The sequence below is a fragment of the Typopeltis vanoorti genome, chromosome 15 (assembly GCF_054136105.1).
Source record: "Typopeltis vanoorti isolate ZY-2024b chromosome 15, IOZ_Tvanoo_1.0, whole genome shotgun sequence".
Classification (NCBI taxonomy): domain Eukaryota; kingdom Metazoa; phylum Arthropoda; class Arachnida; order Uropygi; family Thelyphonidae; genus Typopeltis; species Typopeltis vanoorti.
In genome coordinates this window covers 95149605-95172205 of record NC_143563.1, presented here as the reverse complement: position 1 = coordinate 95172205, position 22601 = coordinate 95149605, and the positions used below count along the sequence as shown (strand labels likewise).

The following is a 22601-nucleotide window of genomic DNA, read 5'->3' as shown; positions in this document are numbered from 1 at the left end:
ACTGACATGACGAACCTGCATGCACTTATACATGAATATCACACTGTTCACGACTGACTGACTGACTTTTCTTGTATTTATATGAAAATAACAAAGTATCGAGAACCTTTGAGATGTATCTGGAAGGCACTAAACAGTGCACTCGAATAATCTACCTTCAGCCATCTACCTGCGACGTTAGTACTAGTACTTACGTACTGCTTGCACTGGTAGATGGATGAAAAAGCATGTCTATTCAATATTTATTTTTATAGGATTTTATCTAAAGTATCAGATGCACAGCAGTGAATCTGGAAAGCATCTTACAATTCTAAACACTGCAGTATAGCTTAGTGGCCCACAGGCTTCATTAAAATTATTTTTTTATTTAATCGCATATTAATGTTAAGTAGTTATTTTTTCAAAATGGCCAGTGGGCCATGGCAAAGAGCTCTGCGGGCCATGCATTGAAGACCATTGACTTGATAGAATGACTTGAAGACCATTGACTTGATAGAATGACTTGCAATTTTACATGGATGCTTATGACAGATGAACCAACTTAGAAAAAAAAAAATCTTGCCAATAGTGTTTTGCCCTCTATGGTCGAGGCCGAGAACTTTTTAGACCACTCTCATATGCGGTGTGGCAATCTATCAAAAGCATTTGTAAATCTAACTATCCCACTGTATATGCATCTCCCATGTCCAATACATCACCCACTTATGTTATAGTACATAAGCAGGTTGGTAAAACACAATTCCTCTTTAACAAACCCATATTGACAGCATAAAAAATACTATTGTTATCAAACCACTTTTGTATCCTATCTCTTACCATTCTCTCCAATACTTTAACTGCAACTCCAGATATACAAATCGCCTATAGTTTGTTGCCTTAGCCTTATTACCACCTTTGTGAAGTGAAACAATTATGCCTTCCTTACACCGAACATTCCCTTAAGACACATGGTGATCATCAAATACTATTGCCTTATTGACATCTAGCTTACTTAATTTGTTGTTTATCACTAACTCGTTTATCTATAGCCTTCTCTTATTCTAGAAATGAGAGAAGGCTATTAAGTCTTCTCTCATTTCATTCTCTACACTACAGCTTCTGATTTCACAATAAGGATGAAACATCCTGATGAACTGCTCAATGAATATCTCAACTAGGTCATCTGCACCAATCTCCCACTTTCAACCATTAACGTCACATCACCATAATCATTCTTCTTTCTATTTGCCACATATAAGAAAATAAATTCAGAAAGATTTAGGAAACCCTATATCTCACGGGCACTGTGAATGCAAGCCGAACGAAGTAGTGTTTGGGCGGACTGAGTGCTACTTGGTAGTGCTCAGTTTTCCTTGTAATAGATAATGATCTGATTTTATTTCTGTACCTTGGAATACTTCACTATCTAGTATCATGTTAGCTATTTCCCATTAGCTATTATATAGTCTATTACGCTTTTTATGTTTCTTGCTTCTCAAGTGAACTTATGCTTGAAAAAAAAAAAAGTATTAGAAATTTTTAGGTTATTATATATAGTTTAGGTTATTATATATTATAAATCTCTAAGACTGTACTCATTTCTATTTAATGTAGCTTCACCATCTGTTCCTATATCTGAACTAAGAAGAATATTCCCTACTCTGACATTGTATAGTCATTCTGGTTTTATTTTATCTTTTATTTTTTGTAAATCTGAATAGAAGGCACTGTTGTCTTCCTCAGGAGCATGGATACCAATAATAGTCAGAAAGCCATGGACTATTTATAATCTTAGTTCTAGAATTCTCTTGTTCCCATATTTATAATGTGTGATTTTTTTGCAAACTGCATTCCCAAAATCTGTCTTCATATCACACAACCTAAAGACTGGTTATCACCTTAGTCAGTCTTCTCTGGATCCTTTCCAATATATCCTTGTTTATTTTCATTCTTTTTCCTTTCCTTGTTCTACTTATATCCATTAATCTGTCTGAGTCATTTTCCAGAGTGACAGTTCAGTTTCCTTCACATCCCCTTCCATTTATTGGTTATAGTAACAAAAAAATCCTTAAAACCTTACTTGAAAATAACCAACACACTACCTTTAAAAGACAATATAAAACTGGCAACCTTTATCTATCTTTCTAAAGATGCTCTTTCATCTTTTGGAGCATGCAGGTGTTTGTGAGGTACTACATACCTGCAACTTTGCATACTATGAACAAACAGGGAATACAATTAATATCCTCCTGCTTGAAAAAAAAAAAAAAGATACATATATGACAAGTATGGACTAACAAGCATGTGCTTTGGGCATTTCATACAGAATTAAATGGAAAAAAGGCTGTCCTTCATAGAAGTAAATACAAGTCTGAAAAACTTTTTAGACTAGTTTTAGTGTTAAATCATTCCTTCACATTGATGAGTATGGCTGCATCAAGTGGTTTAAAATTTTCAATGCACTTATTTTAGCACCTTTAGCACAAAATCCTAGGATGCTTATAATTCCAGTAAATGAGGGTGCTCACTAACACTTGAATTTTTGCATTGTTTGTCATTATTTTGAAGACCTGTAACATCCTTTTTGTTGCTATATCCTGTGTGCAATGCGTATAGCTATAAATTATAGTGCTTTGTAACTGATAGTTTGAAATCCACAACATAATGGTAAGTTTCTCCTTCCTTTCTCAAAGTGTGGTTTTTTAATTACACTGTTAAAAACAAAAAACCCCACATAGACTAAATGTGGAATCATTTGGGGAAAATGAAATAAGGAGACGAAGTGCCAGTCATTTCTTGCTGGTTCAATAGGTTTGAAGAAATGTTCAATAGCTTGAACTGATAATATACTTCCATTATGTTTTAATAATACACTACAAATATAATGATCAATATGACATGAAGGCAATTACCATATGGAGATACAAGCAATGCTGTTGAGAAAGAGTTCAAGAGCTTATCAGGTTCGGTAATAAGTCCATGTCCTTGTTTTGTATGTGGGAAGGGTAGGGAGGAATCAAAGTTACACTGATAAGTATGTAAACTATCTACAGGATCAATATGATATACTGCAAAACATATTTTAGTGCTATGTATTTTGCACATAAAATAATGGAACAATTCCCAATTTTATTAAAAGAATGGCTTAACTATCACTTACAGGTGAACCTTCTGATCCAGTATCACCTTTTATTCCTGGAAGCCCTGGTAAACCAGGATTACCCACAGGACCAGGTGCCCCCATTCTACCAGCATCACCTGTAGGACCCTAAGAAAAACAAAATTTAAACTATAAGGAACGTATATATATATTTGAATATTGATTAAATAAAAATTTCTTAATATTTTTAAGTAGCTTATTTTTTCATTACAGTTTGTAACATTGCAACATTAGCTATCACTAAAAAAAAACTAAGTTTTCAACTAACAATCGCTATGTGCTGAGTAAAGATATTTCTTTTCTTTTTTTGTCTTTTTTTTCAATATGAAAGCTTGGTCTGGAATTCCATATATATAATACATTTAGTTTAATCCTTTATCTAAGTGTAAGCAAACAAAGTTTGCACCTGAAGTATCTTCAGGACTGAGGCAACTCGTGGCAAAGGTGGACTAAGCTCTCATCACTTGTCTTAGTATCTCCCATAATGCAAAGCACATCACCTGCGGAGATGTATAATGCTATGCATTAAGGGAAGGACCACTACCCAGACCGGTTTCAGCCTTTACTGAGGTCTCGTCAGTGGGAGCCAGAGCCAGAGGTGGTGATACTAAGGTGGAAGTAATGGAGGAGTCATATTTACCTATACGAGTTGTCAAAAAATGTCTCATCTTATTATTAAATTACTCTGGATTTAGAGAAAGATGTTTGAAGTTTTTTTCCACTTGGTTAGACTATAATAAATTTAGTTTAATCCTTTATCCAAGTGCAAGCAAACAGTGTCTGCACCTGAAGTTTCTTCAGGACTGAGGCAACACATGGCAAAGGTCTCTGGTTCCCACTGACAAGACCTCAATAAAGGTCGAAACCGGTCTGGGTAGTGGTCCTTCCCTTAATGCATAGCATTATACATGTATGCAGGGAGATGTGCTTTGCATTATGGGAGATACTAAGACAAGTGATTAGAGCTTGGTCCACCTTTGAAATGAGTTGCCTCAGTCCTGAAGATACTTCAGGCGCAAACTTTGTTTGCTTACACTTGGATAAAGGTTTAAACTAAATTTATTATAGTCTAACCAAGTGGAAAAACTTTCAATATATATAAATATATCACCATCATCATCAAATTCCTGCCATGTACCCTCAAGGGGTGTACAGCATATGATAGTACTACATGAAAAAAATTACATCATTACTAACTTCCTATCTACAATTTTCCTCCAAATCAGTCTGTTACTTGTCAAGACTCCAACATTATCAGATCTTATATTTCTATCGTCTAAGGCACTTTGTACCATATCAATCTACCTATATCTTGGTCTTCCTCTGGGTCATTTTGCTGCCAACCTGGCAGAGAACACTTGCTTTGCTAATCTTTCCTCGCCCATTCTGTTTAAGTGACCATACTACCTGAGATTAGCTGTGCTAATGCATTCCTGGATGCTGACAATGTCAAGTTCTTTCCTAATATCCTCGTTTTTAATATGATATTGCCATTGTGCCATCTGTTCATGCCTCTAATCTTTCTCAGGACTCTCATATCTGCAGTCTCTAGTCTTTGGTCAAGTGTTTTACTTCTGACCCAGCTCTCAGATCCATAAGTTAAAATTGGTTTGAACACTGTCTTGTACACAGCTAATTTAGTGTTCCGACTAATTTCTCTCTTATTCCATATGTATTTATTCAATTGACTTCCCACCATACCAGCTTTGCTGATTCTGTTGTCTATTTCTATATTTAATTTACCATCTTCAGTAAAAATCATGCCTAAGTAGCTGAAATGTTTTACTTGTTCCACAGGTTCTCCATTCACAACACAGTTGACATTTTCAATGATTCTGCCTATTTTCTTTGTCTTTTTATTGCTGACCTTCATACCATATCTATTACAACAACTATTCAATTTAGTCAGAGAATCTTGCAGACTTGTAGCAGATTTATTTAGAAGTATAACATCATCTGCATAAAGCAAAGAGCAGACATTAACATCTCCAATTTTGATATCATGTTTAATACCACTTTCCTTCATAATGTGATCCATATAGATAATGAATAACAGAGGGGATAATGTACATCCTTGTCTCACACCAGATTTAACATTAAACCATCTTCCTGTACTTACTTCAATTCTAACTGCTGATTTACAACTCAAATAAAGACTAAGTATTGCTTGATACAATGCCCCATTGACACCATATAACTGCAGCGTATTGAATAGCTTCTCTCTTGGCACCTTGTCATTTGCCTTTTCCAAATCGACAAAACTTAAATACAGATCTTTGTTATATTCCCATGCTTTCTCGACTATTTGTTGTAAAGTGAAGATCTGATTCTGACAGCCTCTATTTGGCCTGAATCCAGCTTGTTCTTCACCAAGCTTTTCTTCCACAATTCTTCTCAACCGTTTCTCAAGTATACTTGCATAGATCTTGCCAGGAACACTCAGTAGGGAAATACCTCTGTAATTCTCACATTCAGTTTTATTTCCCTTTTTATATATGTGTACTATGAGAGCTCTACTCCAATCATCGGGAATTCGTCCCTCTGTCCAGGCTTTCTGAACTATGCAGTGCAGCCACAGTAAGACTTTTATACCACCATACATCAGCATTTCTGGTCGAATATCATCTACTCCTGCTGCCTTTCCACATTTCAAGCCTTTGATGGCTTTTTCTACTTCCAGTATGGATATGTATTCCTGACTGCATGCCTGGTCAGTGTTTTTTAAAACTGTGCTGTCATCACTGCTTGTTTCATTTAGCAGTTTTTCAAAGTAATTACTCCATACTTCAAGGATATCTTTTTCTCCCGTTTTCATGTCACCTTTATCATCTCTAATTCCTTTTACAGCATTCTTTCCTCCATTCCTAAGCTTCTTCAACAACCTCCAGAATATTTTGCCACCTTCTTGATATTTATTTTCTATATTCTTGCCAAAGTCCTCCCATGACTTTTGTTTAGCTAGTTTTACACAGTGTTTAGCATTCTTGCATTTGTCTCTATATTCTCTAAGAGCACAAGCTGACTTATTTGACAGGAACTTTTGATATGCTTTCTTCTTTTCCTTCACTGCCTCTTTAACTTCCTGTGTCCACCAGGGAGTTCTGATTTTTTTATCCTTGCAGACAACCTCGCCACATGCCTCTCTGGCAGAATCAATCAATGTTTTCTTCAGAGTTTGCCACTGAATCTCCAAGGTTTGGTTCCTGTTCTCAAACTGTTTCATTTTTCCTTCAATAATCTTTGTGTATTTTAGTCTACAGTTCACATCTGAGAGCTGCTCAACTTTTATTCGCTTTTAAACTTTCTTACATGTTTGAATATGAAATTCAATTTTATCCTGCTCAAGACTAAATAGTGATCACTTCCAATTTCAAATCCTCTGTACACTCTGGTGTCCTGCAAGGAAAGAAATAAGAAAAGTCTCATTGACTATGTTATCAACAATAACATAGTCAATGAGACTTTTCTTATTCCTAGCCTCTTCTCTCCATGTGAATTTGTGCACATTTTTATGTTGGGACATGGTGTTAGTAATAACCAGTCCATGTCCTGAGCAGAAATCCAACAGATATTTGCCATTATTATTAGCTTTGCTCTTTTCTCCAAATTTTTCCAAAATATTTTTGTATGTCTCACAATCATTTCCTACTCTACTATTTAGATTCCCAACAAGGACCAACTTTTCCTTTTTTCATTGTGTCAGTTGCTTTTTCTAAAGCCTCAAAAAATTCCTCCAATTCTACCTTAGTAGAACCTTCTGTGGGACCATAGGCACAAATAAGTCTCATTGTCCAGTTCCCCATTCTCATATTTGCCCACATTACTCTACTTGAGACTGACTGCCATTCAAGAAGATTAGCCTCGTATTTTGTGTTGAATACAATGACTACTCCTTCTTTTCCTTGATTGTCATTGCCTGAATATAACATTTTGTATTTATTGCTCAGAAAGATCTCACCAGTTTTGGTCTTTTTTGTTTCAGTCACCCCTATTATGTCGATCTGGTACTTATCTAATTCCTCAGCTAGCTCCATTTCTTTGCCATTCAGGCTTCTTACATTGATAGTACCGATCTTTAACTCTGGTGATGTTGAGTTGGGGTTTGTTTTCAGATTTGTTCCAGTAGCTGACTTTTTGCTGTTCGCCCTGGTTCCCTGGCGAAAACAACGGGGGCCTTGTTTAACCGGGCGACGCCCCAGCCGGCATGAAATTTTGTCATGTTGTACCATCATTTTTTATTTTGGTTTAACCAATAAGAATACAATTTGGTCGGCTAAATCCAAAATTTCCAGCCCATCCTCATTCGTTCAGTATCCAAGTAGATACCCAACAGGGTGCACCACGAGAAGATGAGGATTGGACATTAGGTCAGAAGCCCTGGTCGGTTCTCCGCATTCCTTTAAAGGCTATGTGGAGGTCTCCTAAATATAATGAAATACAAACTAGAAATGAGAATTACTGTGAAATTTAACTATTGAGTGTACCAAATAAGAATAAGGCAAGCACATACTTGAGAAGTGGTTAAGGAAGAAAAATTGCTGAAGAAAACTTGTGAGTGAACAAGCTGGACTCAGGCCCAACATCAGTTGTCAAGATTAGATTTTCGCATGAAAGTATACAATCAAGAAATCATGAGACCATAAAAAGAAAATTTGTATTTTTAAGTTTTCTGGGTGAGAAAAAGTATGTGATCATCATCATCAAATTCCTGACATGTACCCTCAAGGGATGTACAGGATATGATAGTACTACACGAAAAAGTTAGATCACCACATATTTCCTATCTACAATTTTCTTCCAAATCAATCTGTTACCTGTCAAGACTCCAACACTATCAGATCTTATATTTCTGTCTTCTAACGCATTTTTTACCATATCAATTCACCTATAATTTGGTCTTTCTCTGGGTCTTTTTCCTGCCAACCTGGCAGAGAGCACTTGTTTTGCTAATCTTTCCTCTCCCATTCTGTTTAAGTGACCATACCACATGAGATTAGCTCTGCTAACACATTCCTGGATGCTAGCAATGTCAAGTTCTTTCCTAATCTCTTCATTTTTAATAGGATATTGCCATTGATGTCATCTGTTCATGCCCCTAATCTTTCTCAGGACCCATATCTGCAGTCTCTAATCTTTGGTCAAGTGTTTTATTTCTAACCTAGCTCTCAGATCCATAAGATAAAATTGGCTTGAACACCGACTTGTATACAGTTAATTTAGTGTTTTGACTAATTTCTCTCTTATTCCATATAAATTTATTAAGTTGACGTCCTACCATACCAGCTTTGTTGATACTGTTGTCTATTTCCATATTTACCGTATATTTCGGCATATAGGACTCGTAAAATTTAGGCCTCGTATAAGACGAGGCCTAAATTTTAGGCTATTTTTAGGTTTTAAGCTTATGTCGGTTGTATAAGATGATTCCCCAATTTCTTCTTTCTTGTATTAATGCAACATTAGGTATTGTTGTTATATCCGTTATTTTTATATCTATGCATATCTGTTCCAATGCATTCCAATTTGAAAAAGGATCAAGACAAGGATGCATACTCTCACCCTTACTATTCAACCTTTACAGCGAAACTATAATGAAAAGATCTCTAGAAAAGTGGAATGGAGGCATTAAATTAGGTGGCCAAACAATCACTAACCTACGATATGCAGATGACACAGTGATAATAGCAACAAGCGAACAGGAATTAAAATCCATCCTGAATCAATTAGAAAGGGAAAGTCTAAACCACGGTTTAAGAATAAATCAGGATAAAATGAAAATAATGATTTTAAACAACACAAAAGAGATAGATGCAGAAGGAATTGAAATTGTCGACCATTTCAACTACCTTGGAGTGATGATAACAAAAAAAGATGGATGTAAAAAAGAGATAAGAAGAAGAAGAACAGCACTAGCTAAAAAAAGCAATGACTGATTTAACCAAGATCTGGAAAGACAGGCACATCTCCAAAAAGACAAAAATTAAGCTTGTAGAAACCTTAGTTTTTTCAATCTTTCTCTATGCTTCTGAGTCTTGAACTATGACAAAAGAAGAATTGGGGTGTTCGAGCTCTGATGCTGGAGAAGATTGTTAAGAGTGTCTTGGACATAAAACATAACAGACAAAAGTATTCTAGAAGAACTGAATGTCCACACAAGACTGATAAAGATAATCGAAAAGAGAATACTGCAATATTTTGGAAACATATATAGAAGGGAAGGCAACTGCCTAGAAAAAGTAATCATCCAGGGTAAACCGTGTGGGAAAAGAAAAAGAGGAACCCCTCCCCAAGAGGTGGATTGACCAAATATCAATAATCACTGAACTTAAACTAGAACAAGCAATAAGAGAGGCACAGGAGAGAAAGAAATGGCAAAGCATCATCAGGAAGGTCATGAATCCTCAGACATGAGGAGATCCGAGAGAGCATATCTGTTATTTTTTTGCATAGCAAGCTTTGGTATTTATGCGAATTACCCTAATTAAAAGTGATTAGCCACAATTTTAATTAATTATTAATTTTGCATTTTTTTTAAATTTTAGGATTATTAAAATTGTTATCATTTAAAATCATGGAACCAGCAACAAAGCAAAGAAAGTATGAAGCTTGATTTAAAATAAGGGTAATTGAAATGGCAAAACAAACTAATAACTGTGCTGCTATGAGAAAGTTTGACATAACCGAGAAGATGGCAAGAGAATGAAGGAAGAAAGAAGATATTTTAAAAAAATTGCCAAGGAAAAAATGTGCGATGAGAACGGGGATCACCCGATGGCTGCAACTGGAAAATCACGTTGCAGAATGGGTATTCGAACAAAGGCAGAATGGTTATCTTGTTACAAGAAATATGATTAGAGCATATGCACTGAAACGGTCAAGATTGAATCCGGATGAAAGTATAGAATTTCAAGCTACTTCAGGATCATGTAATCGTTTTATGAACAGACAAAATCTGGTAATACGACAAAAAATGAAAATTGCTCAAATACTACCAGCAGCTCTTGACCACAAACTTACCAGTATCCATAAATTTATTATTCAGTTGAGACAAGAACATAAATTTCTATTGTCAAATATTGAAAATATGGATAAAACTCCTATGAGCTTTGATATGATAAGCAATAAAACAGTGGAGTCTAAACGAAGTAAGAGTGTGCTAGTTCGAAGTACAGGTCATGAAAAAACAAGGTTTACGGTTGTGTTGTCATGTTTGGCTGATGAAACCAAGTTAAAACCAATGATCATCTTCAAACATAATACTAAACCTAAGATAAAATTTCCTTCAGGTGTTTTTGTACATTTTCATAAAAAAAGGAAGGATGGACGAAAATGGTGTGAAATTACGGATAAATAACGTGTGGAACACGTGACCAGGCAGTATAATGAAGAAACGTAGTTTATTTTATTAGTATGGGATATGTTTCGTAGTCATTTAAATGAGAATACTAAAAGTCTTCTAGAAAAAAATAACACAAATATTGCTATAATGAAGTATAATGAAGAAACGCAGTTTATTTTATTAGGATATGTTTCGTAGTCATTTAAATGAGAATACTAAAAGTCTTCTAGAAAAAAATAACACAAATATTGCTGTTATACCAGGTGATTTAACTTCTATTATATTGCAATTGCAACCACTAGATGTTTGTTCTGCTTGAATAAACCATTTAAAGATGGTTTATTCAAGCTTTCACTCTTCTCGCATGTGAAAGTTTATTCACATGCGAGAAGAGTGAAATAATAATTGGATGTTGACTGGTGAAAATCATTTACAAATGGTGAATCTATGCACGTTGCATCACTTGACATGTTGTGCAATTTTGTGATCAAAGCATGGAATAAAGTACAAAGTAGACACTGTAATAAAATCATTTAAAAAGTGTGGTATCTCAAATCTCATGGATGGTATGGAAGATGATCTGTTGTGGAACAACAGATCATCTTCCATATCATGACGGTGAAAACGAAATCAATTCACCGGATTCGAACTGGGATCCATATGACGATCATTTAAACAATGAATCTACAGAACTATTTTCAAGAGATGATGAAGAAAATTAACGTGAAAATTAAGATTAATAATTATTATTTGTTTTTTAAGACTTACATCTATTGTAATATTTTAAATAAATTTATGTAACAAAAAATTAATCTGATTTGTTTATAAACACTGCCTATTTTCTTATATAACAATGTATTGTAACTACATAAATGTTCATCAAAGAAATTATGCTTCCCTTTTTATGTTTGCTGTACAAGATGACTCATGATTTCGAGGGGGTTTTCTGTAGTATTTGAGAGTCATCTTATATGACGACATATATGGTAATTTAACATCTTCACTAAAAATTGTGCAAAGTAGCCTGAAACTGTGCCTGAAATGCTTTATTTGTTCTATAGGTTCTTCATTCATAATGCAGTTGATATTTTCAATGCTTCTGCCCATTTTCATTGTCTTTTTTTGTTATTTTACTGACCTTCATACGATATCTATTACAACAGTTATTCAATTTAGTCAGGGAATCTTGCAGACTTGTAGCGGAATTATTTAGAAGTATAACATTGTCCACATAAAGCAAAGAGCTGAATTTAACATCTCCAATTTTGATATCAGGTTTAATACCACTTCCTTCATAATGTGATCCATATAGATAATGAATAACAGAGGGGATAATGTACATCCTTGTCGTGACACCAGATTTGACATTAAACCATCTTCCTGTACTTCCTTCAATTCTAACTGCTGATTTACAACACAAATAAAGACTAAGTATTACTTGATATAATGTCCCATTGACACCATACAACTGTAGCATTTTGAATAGCTTCTCTCTTGGCACCTTGTCATATTCCTTTTCCAGATCTACAAAACAGATCTTTGCTATAATAAATTTAGTTTAATCCTTTATCCAAGTGTAAGCAAACAAAGTTTGCACCTGAAAATATCTTCAGGACTGGGGTAAGGTAGTGCAACACCAGGAAACTCCGAGCAAAGGTGGACCGGGCTCTCATCACTCCTTGTCTCAGTATCTCTCATAATGCAAAGCACATCTCCTTGTGGACATGTATACTGCTATGCATTAAGGGAAAGGCCACTACCCAGACCAGTTTAAACCTTTATTGATGTCTCGTCAGTGGGAGGCAGACCAATCATGAAGATATTTTCAGGCGCAAACTTTGTTTGCTTACACTTGGATAAAGGATTAAACTAAATTTATTATAGTCTAACCAAGTGAAAAATAAACTTCCAAGATCTTTGTTATATTCCTATGATTTCTCAACTAGTCCGCGCGGTTAGCCTAGTGGCTATTCGCTTCGCAACCATATGCCTGGGGAAGGGGTGTCCTAGGTTCGATTCCCGTCGGTGACGTGAGGAGCTGAAGGATCTTCCTCAGCCATAGCCAAGTTAGCCAGTCTTGGGCGTGGACAGCAGGGTTTTTTCCTCAGTTTATTCTGGGGTTTTTCATCCTGCAAAACAGGCAAACTGGCCTTGAGAACTTAACACTACAGACCATAGGATATACCGGGGCATAGGGCTGACCACCTTATCCTGTAAACGGATTGAGGTCCGATGATCAATGGACCCTCGACACCGCAAGGTAAAAGAGGGTATAAAGAAGAAGACGATGAGATTTCTCAACTATTTGTCATTCTAAAACATTTTAAAACTTTTAAAATGTTTTAGAATGACAATCATTTTAAAACTTTCTTACATGTTCTTCCTTTCAATATGAAATTCAGTTTTATCCTGCTCAGGATTACATGGTGATCACTTCCAAGTTTAAATCCTCTGTACACTCTAGTGTCCTGCACCAGTGAGAAACATCACTATCAACAATAACACAGTCAATGAGACTTTTCTTATTCCTTGCCTCTTCTCTCCATGTGAATTTGTGCACATTTTTATGTTGGAACATTAGTAATAAGATCTGCAGAAGACCTTCCTGCCTATATTATAACTTCTGGACACATACCATGGAAAGGTTTGGAGAATGATATTGTTCTTGACATTTCAAAGGGATTTGATAGAATTTAGCATTGAGGACTTCTCAGGAAATTGTGATCTTATGATCCTCTGTAACTGGATTGAAAGTTTTCTCTCAGGTTGTTCACTACAGAAGGTATTCTCTCTTCAGATTTTGCTATTAGTGCAACTGTTCCTCAGAGCTTTGTTATTTAATCTACCCCTCTTCCTCATATACACAAACATCATGCTCTCATTGACCTCAAACTTAACTTGCAGCTTTTCTGATGATAGCAATGGCTACTCATCCTCTGCATTTGACAAATCATGTCAAATGCAGAGGATGAGTGATCAGTGCTCAAACCTCAAGCTTCAAGATCATCCTCAATACGTGTCCTAAACACTGATCACAGCACCTTTCAATGGGATGATGACACCCTAGTCACCTTCAAGGCTTCCACATATATCCTTTTCTAACAGAAATCTTCATCTAGCTGATCATCACATATCTGATCTCCATGTGGTCACTCTTAACAAATGGGGGAAAAGTTATACACCAATTACAATCACATCCTCTGATGATATGACTAGATCTAAGACCCGACCTTGTGTGCCCTCCCTTACATATTGCCTAAGAAAGCTATCTCTAAAAAACTCATGAAATTCATTTTCCTTATACCCAATGCTGCCTCTTCATTCTAATCTATATTACCATAAGTAAAATCACTCATAATGATCATCCTCCTTGTTCACTAACCCAAGTTGCTTATACATTTTTCACCATGGCCCTCCACACATATTCCCTGGCTTATAGCAGCATCCAACAATATCTCTTCCTGTCAACCTCCACCTCATACTGTACTCACTCAAAACCATTACCACTATTTCCTTCTCCATTTTGTGCAAACATAATTCATCTACTATCATCAACAGTACTCCTCCCCCCCCCCTTTTTTTTATGCTTCTATTCTCACCAAAAACAACAACAACATCATACTCTGCTATTTCTATTCCCATCAGGATATCATGCTTATCCACCCATTTTACAAGTATTCCAACAATTTTTAGCTGAATAAACTCGATCAGTGAAACCATTTAATCTCCTTTATTTCTGGTGTTCCTGGCATTTGCAAATAAACACAACAATTCACTTTTAAGTCTATAACCAGTCCTGCACAGCCACTTGTTGGTTGTGATTTCTCTGCATCTAACAATTTCCAATTGCCTTTATCACCATTTACCCTACCTCCTCAGACTCAACTACACCACTTACACTCCACCAGGCAATCCCACTCCCCCTGCTGACCATCCTCATACACACATTTACTACTACTTGCAATATCCACTCTCCTTATATTGTATCGCCTGTCCACTCTACCCCCCCCCCCCCTCCCTGTTTCCCTGTAGATCTTGCATTCTTGTTTTCCAATCATTATCACTCATACTACTACTATTCTTATTTACAACTACTTCAGTCTCCTTCCCTGAAATGCATCCCACATATTTACATACTCCACCCCTTCTCTACACAGGCAGCTCTGCCAACATGCTATTCATGATCTCTGCTCTCTGTCTCAACTCATAACTATCATAACTCACCAACGCATTGATTCCTTTTCCAACAACATAGTTATCTTTCACTCTCCTCAACAACCTCCTGATACCTATCCTCAGATTCTCCTTATGTCCAATTAAATCATTTGCAACCTCCATCAACTTGCTTGCTCATCTGCTTCGCATGTCTGACACATCGATTATTTGGCTAATTTTCCCTCCTGGAAAACACACCTTATGTAATCTCTCATTCACCATACTTCTAATAATGAAATCTCTATACATTGCTATTCTCTAGTCATTCGTCACACTTTTTCTCTACTTTCCTTCATCCTAACCATTTGCACTCTTTCATTCTTATCCACCATACTTCTGATCTCACTATGCACATTTTTCATCTCACTTTTCATTCTGATCAACTTATGTTTCAAGTCTTGCATCCTAGCAATTAAACTATCTGTCATTCCTTTCCTCATTCATACTTTTCTTTGACTCCATCTCTCTTGCTTTCATTTAATAAGCTATACTTTCCTTTATTTCCATAGTCTCACTCTCTTCCATTCCATGATTTGCACTTCAATTATGCTCTCTTTACTTCCATTAGTCAGTTTTGCATTTATTAATAACTCATGGTCCAACAGAATTTTGAGTTCAGTATTATGACCAGTTGCTCACCAGACCATACTTCTAAATTTTTGATAGTTTCAGCTAAGGGGAAACTTCAACACTCTCTCAGAAGTATCTCTACTAAAATTTTATATGGCAGCATGCACCAAGTTTATGCACTTCGTAAACTCTTCATTTGGCAGACAAACTGTAGATTCACTTAATTAGCCATATTAATTATTTATGCAAAATACCAAAATTCAAAAATGAACTTCTATGGAAAAAAAAATTTCTTTAAAATATTTATATATGTATGTATGTGTGTGTACCTTCTTAATTAAATTTTACTAGAATGAAACTCCAAAGATCCTGGCACATGACTGTGCCAATGTAGCAGGTAGTTGACTAATCCTGTTAAGGACTTATCCTGATAAGTCACCTATATCATATATCTTTTACCCTAATTTTACAGGTTCTATCCCCAAGTCTGTACATTTGGTGTTTCACTATACATACTTGAAAACTTTCTTTATTTATATATATTTTATTAACAAAGTATGTTCTTCTTCAACTCCATCCTTTAGGACAGGTAAATTCTCCTGATCACTGGTCGCAATAAATTAATGCAGCTGACACATCACTCCTCTTCTGCATCCTGTAAGGACAAGTATTTTTGGTTGTAGATCTGTGTGTGTTCAAAGGACCAGTTTGCCTGTTAGGAGGGATGAAACACTTGAGGTAAACCCTCTAACTCATATGAGACTGGCTAACTCATCAATTCACTGAAAAACATGATAAAGATTCCTCATGTCACAGACAGGATTCTTTCCAACCAAAGGGCTCATCTATACAAATTGAGCTACAGAGGCTCAAAGAAGGAATATGAAAGAATAACTCTGCCAAATGTAGATGAGACTGTTCAACTAATGAGTGTGCCCATTTTACTAAAAGCTATCAATGTTGAGCTCAATGTTTCATATTGATGTATACAACATTGTGCTCATTAATAAAACTGTCATTAATCTTGACACTACCAAGGCTCTTAGTCCAGGGTATTTTTCCAGTTGTGCTCAAGATCTGTGTTACAGAATTGACATCCATCCTGTATTGCCTATACAGGATCATAACTATAATAATAACTATCATTATTATTTATATGGGAATTCCATGGAGTCAAAAGACCCACTGCAGGAGACCCACTCTATCCATTAACACAATACCTATCATACATCTCCTTAAATCTATTCACTGTAGGAGTGAATTCTATTCCACTCATTCACCACTCTTCAAGTAAAGAACCTAGTCTGCACACCCATACTAACCACATTCTTAGACAACTTCCAAATATGACTCCTTGTTTTCCCCCTAGTATTTGAAAAATTTCTTGTGTCAATCTTATAGAATCTCTTATAGAATGGAATATGATAGAAACTTATAAGTTTCTATCATATTCCCTTTCCTCTGCCTGTTAGTTAAATTCTGCAACCCACATGTCCTCAATCTATCCTCATAGGAAACATTCCACAGACCTGTCACCAGTTTGGTCATTCGTCTCTGAATCCTCTCCACCACCTCACATCCCCAAGAAATGCAGATGACCAAATCTGTCAAAGTAGTCAACAGTCTGCATTATAGTCTTATAAAGAGGGATAATAACCTCCCTATCTTTACTTGTCAATATATTATTCAGCATCCAAGCATGATCATACTAACTTTTCAAGAGGTGGGAAGGGTACAAAGTGCTAGATTGCTCTGGATCCCCACCCTCATTGTTTGGGCCCCTTAAATTGGGGCAATTTTTTGCCCCCCCCCCAGCTAGAGCCTTGTGTGCTTGGGTATAAGCACGGCCTTGCATCCAAGTAATATTCTGAGCTATTCTGCCAACTCTAGCAATATGTCCTCTGAATTTCAAATCTCTATTCATCATCATCATCCCCAGATCCTTAGCTGCATCAATTTCCTGTAAACTAGTACCATTAATATGACACAAAGTGTGTAACCTTTTCATCCTGAAGTGCATTACTTTACATTTTACAACATTAAATTGACAACTATTGTCCTTTGCCCACACTGTCGATTTATTTAAATTTATTTAAGTTGTTAAATCATCCTGTAATATAGATATATTACAGGATGATTTAACAACTTTTACAAGTATTGCCATACAATTCCAATCTTCCCCAATATCATTAACATACAGGTTAAACAGCAATGGCCCTAAAACAGATCCCTGGGGCATACCACTAGTGATTTTCCTCTTCTGGGATGTTGCTCCCTGATACACAACTTGTTGATACCTATCAGACAGCCAATCTCTAATCCAATGCACTAGTCTAATATCCAACCCTCATCTGCTCTAGTTTGAATATCATCTTATCATGCAGTAATCTATCAAAAGCCTTTGTAAAGTCTAAAGTCTACTACTGTGTATCCATCTCCCACATTCAATGCTGCTGTCACATTATTTTAATAAGTAAGTAGATTACTAAAACATGATCTTCCTTCAGAAAATCCAAGCTATCCATCAAAGATAATACCATTGTTGTCAACCCAATTCTGGATCCTTATTCTCACCATCTTTTCAACACTTCAACCACAACACCTGACACAGAGATTGACATATAATTCGATGCTTGAATTCTGTCACCTCCTGAAGCAGTACAAGCTTGCCTTCCTTCCACTCCTTTGGAATTTGACCCAATGTAAGACTCATGTTCAACAAATATGTCAAGGCAGATGTCAACTCCCTGGCACATTCCTTCAAATACATGGTGATATATCATTAGGTCCCACAGCCTTATTAATATGCAGTTTGCTTAATTCGCCATATACCTCTTCCTCACTCACAGTCAGTCTCTCCTCCTAATCATCTACTGCTCTCAAACTCTCCATGGTGTCATCACATTCACCAGGATGAAAGACCTTTATGAACTGCTCACTAAATATCTTAACTTATCTTCCACAGCAGTTGTCCTTATACCATTTTCTCTAATCAGTCCCATTGTAACATAATTGTTGTTATTTTTGCTGGCTACATATCAAAAGAACTCCCTAGGATTTTTTGTGGATTTATTAGCTAACTGCTGCTCATACTGAACTTTTTGCTACCCTTACCCTGCTCGTCTGTTCTTTGTATTCCTAATGGAATCGATTATTACCACTCCCCTTATGTTGCCTCCATAATGCTTTTTTTCTCTGTATTGCATGCTTAATCTCTTCATTCATCCATTTTATATCTACCTTATTTAACCTTCTGACCTTTGGAATACATTTAAACATTGCTTCTAGTAGATAGTTCTTGAATATCACCTATAATCATTTTTATCTCACCACGTGAACAAATGGTTAATTAAAATAAGATTCAGAAAGCTAATTATGAAGTCATTTTTAATTCAAACATGAATTACATATCCAGTTGACTTTCACCATCGTAGCAAACTATTGACACAGCTGGACCAAAGTCCAATTGGTGCAATGAAGAAATTCACTATAGCAAACTGTCAACTGTAATAAATTAATCTTGTGGTTCCTGTGAGTTTCTTATAGTGAGAGCAGACAGTATGTACTCTTTCACTACAGCTATTATACACAGTTAGAAGATCACATTTTTTAACTGAACTGTACGTGGAAACATTACAGCTATTATGTAGTTATAATTTCCCTTTTAACTGTAACAAATTTTTGTGTTAGACTATGTTAAAAAAATTCACACTTTATTATATTTACAAACCAAACAAAAAAATAATAATAATAAAATAAATAAAAAATAAGCCACAAGAAATTGTCATATTTGTTATAATTCATCATATTTCAAATTAATTATATGAAGTATAGTATGAAGTCATTTTAATTATATACAGAAGAACATTGCAGGTATTATACACACTTAGAATTTCACTTCTTTTAAATGTAGCCAATTTAGGGCATATTAAAATTTACACAATTTTATTTGTTCCTGTGAATTCTTTATGGTGAGAGCTGACTGTATGTAGAAACACTACAACTTTATACATAGAATTTAACCTTTAATTATAGCCTTTTCAACCTTTAATAACCAAAAAATAAATAAAAATAAGACACAAGAAACTGTCATGTTTATTATAATTCATTGTAACTATTATCATGTTAATTATAAGCAGTTAGCCCTTATGACTGTGATAATATTAATAATAATAACATTATCATTAACATAATGATAATGCTATTATCCTTACAATATAGTAAGACTATTTCTAAGAAATAGTCTGTTATAATGAATTTCTTTTAAAACAGTACGAATGCAACTAGACTCTGGTCTAGCTTAATCAGTTTTATAGTGGACAAGTCTGCTGTTCAATTTTCCACTGCATATTTAATTAAAAACATTATACAAACCTTTGCACCATGAATTCCAGGAGGTCCAGCAGGACCAGGATTACCAGGTTTGCCCTTGAATAAACAAATAATTTGATATCAGTTCTAAAACAAAACTTGTGTTTACTTTAAGCTTTAAAATCACACTAAAATAATACTGTCCTTTAATACAAATTTGAAGAAATACTTAATAGAGAAATACAGAAGAAATATATTCACATATATTTTAGGCTAATATATTAAAAAACAATTACTTTTTCACTAGAAATTTTAATATGCTGTGAGGCATTACTTTTACAAGAGAAATTCAAATTATTATTATTATTCATGACACTTCCAAGGAGTCCGAAGACTCATTGCAGGAGGACACCTACTATACAACTGTCTCCACCACTACACTGAATCCCTAATACCAATCATCTCCATCAATGCTATCTACCGCCCATCACCACAACTAGTATTTTTTTGTCTGTAAACTGTGTGTTCTGAAGCGCCGATTTGTCTGGTTTTTTCGTTGGGTTTTTCATCCCCTCGGGGGATGAAAAAACCCGAGTTTCTGGGAGGAAAAACCCTGCTAGCTCCGTATGAGATCGGCTAACTCACCTTCGATTGAAAAACTCCATGTAAAGATTTCTCCCGTCACAACGAGAATTGAACTTAGGCCTATTCCAATCGAAGGGTGCAATGTACCATCATTCTTCCAATTGCGCTACGGAGGCAAAGCTAATATCGAAAAATATCTCTAACAATCTGGAAAAAAAAATGCTTCATTTAGCTTGAACAAAATTTTTAGATATCTGCAAATGATATCAGTGTATTATAATTACATTGATATCATTATTAGATGGACTGTACTTAAAAACATTTATTTGCTGGCCTGGTTGGTTGAGTGGGAACAGATGGAGCAAGCCGAGTAATTAATAACAATACTATGTTGAAAACTGGTGTTATTAAGATGAAATAAAAAAAAAAAAAAGGAGATAATTCTAAATTACCACTATAGTTCTTAACTTCTTTTAACAGCATTACAACACCAAACTAACTAAATTATAAAAAAAAAAAAAATTATGTTTATTAACTGGCTTATATTTTGCTGGATTTCAAACCAGCGTCTTCAAAGCACATTATATGCTACAGTTAACAAGCAACAAGGAGTAAGTGGAACAATCCAAATTGTAACAGACAAAAGAAATAAAGTCCTAATTTGGCACCCTCTAATGTTGTAAAAAAGAACCGTTATAGCTATGTAGGAGTTGATATTAGGATAAGAGCCCTCCCAAATTTTTGGCAAATTAACACGTTCGCTGCCAACTACGAGTATACTCGTAGTGGGTAATCCTGCTTCACAAGCCAGCTACGAGTATACTCGTAGGACGCTTACCGCCGGGAACGAGATTATTGTAGTGATCTTGAAGAAGTGAAAATGCTTGGCTTGTGGGGCTAGCTTCAAAACTGTGTATTCTCATAGACCGTATATGCTCTGTACAAGCCAACTACGAGTATACTCGTAGGTCGTTTACCTCCGGTAACGAGATTATCGTACTGACCTTGAAGAAGTAAAACAGCTCGGCGTAGGGGAACAGACCATGCCAAAGTAGCGTGGCAGCGAACGTGTTAATACAACTTTACTTGTTCAGGTTAGAAGAAGGCTTCATAGCCATGGCTAACTCTAAAAACAATCTTTCTTGCCTATAGCAACTTCTATAAGGTACAATCGTTTTCTTCCATCTAATCCTGTGTGAAGGGGTGTCCAAAGCATTGTTTGCCAATTCAGACTTGCAATTCATTGCAAGTAGTGAATGTATTTTTATGTTCTCCAAGGTGGATTATAATAGATCTTCCTGTCTATCCATATTAAGCCAAGTCACAGTCACATGGAATTTCACCCACTCCAGTATATTCCAGGGGATGTAGTTTATCCTTATGTGGGCAGATCAGAGCTGCTAATTTAACATATGGTTTGAATCTGGTGTGAAGGTTATATTTTATTAGTACTTCAGTTAACTTTTCAGAAGCACCTTGGACATAGAACAGGAATAGCAGTGTTTTGTTCTTGTGTATTTGAGGAGGGAAAAGTAAGAGAGCCATATAATATTTTATCTATTTTGTAGGAGCTGTAGCCATTGGCTACAGCTTCTACACAACAAATAGCCCTGATCCTGTGTAAGTGTTGGGCTGGATAATGATATGATTGTTCATGTAGATATCTTCCTTTGTGCATTAGTTTTCTATAAATGGAAAGAGATAGTGAATAATCTCTTAAGGCTGGATGACTAATGTGCCAAGAAAAGGAAAACAGTTATTAAATTCTTTTTTTACTGTGAGTAAATTTTGGGGGTGTGGTTGTTTAGGTAGGTAACAAAGAATTCAAGGTGTTTTGTCCATGGGGCAAAATGGCAAACACATCATCAACAAAGTAACCACATTAAGGACTTGTATGTAGCTGTGGTAAGTATTTTGTTTTCAAAATATTCTATGTAAACATTAGCTAGGGAGGTGGGGGGAAAGAAGCTCATAGCAGTACCAATGGTCTGATTGTAGATATTTCCTAGCCATGTGAAATAATCTGTACGCATAGTAAATTTGAATAATTTGAAGATATCGGGGGGGATTAAACTTTATTAATTCTAGAGTGAGTATTAGTAGTACATTAGTAAAGACAAAACATCGAAACTAACCATTATGTCTGTATTTTTAAGGATGTGATTTTTAACTAGTGAAATGGGCAAAATTTTTTATAACAGTAAAGAAGTTGCAAGTAAGAGGGGCAAGCGACTTATCTAACTATTGAACAAGTTTATAAGTGGGACTGTCTATGCTATGATATTCCTCTATAGGGCATAGGGGAATATTAGAGTTGTGGAGTTCAGGTACCCCATAAATACAGGGTGATTTAACATGAACAGGTTTTATTTTGGGGGTGCTTATGAGTCGAAGCTGTATAACTGAGAGGAGACCTCCACATAGACTTTAAAGAAATGCCAA

At 35.6% G+C, this 22601-nt stretch overlaps 1 protein-coding gene across 1 annotated transcript in view; it reads right to left on the bottom strand.

The window, feature by feature from the left end:
* The window catches only part of LOC150098992 (uncharacterized), a 700419-nt gene that overhangs the window by 122075 nt on the left and 555743 nt on the right, over positions 1 to 22601 (bottom strand). The window contains exons 35-36 of the mRNA XM_090405788.1: positions 19638 to 19691; positions 3140 to 3247 (exon numbers count right to left, since the gene is read on the bottom strand). Coding sequence (XP_090261914.1) covers positions 3140 to 3247; positions 19638 to 19691 — 162 coding nt within the window. The remainder of the gene's footprint in view (positions 1 to 3139; positions 3248 to 19637; positions 19692 to 22601) is intronic.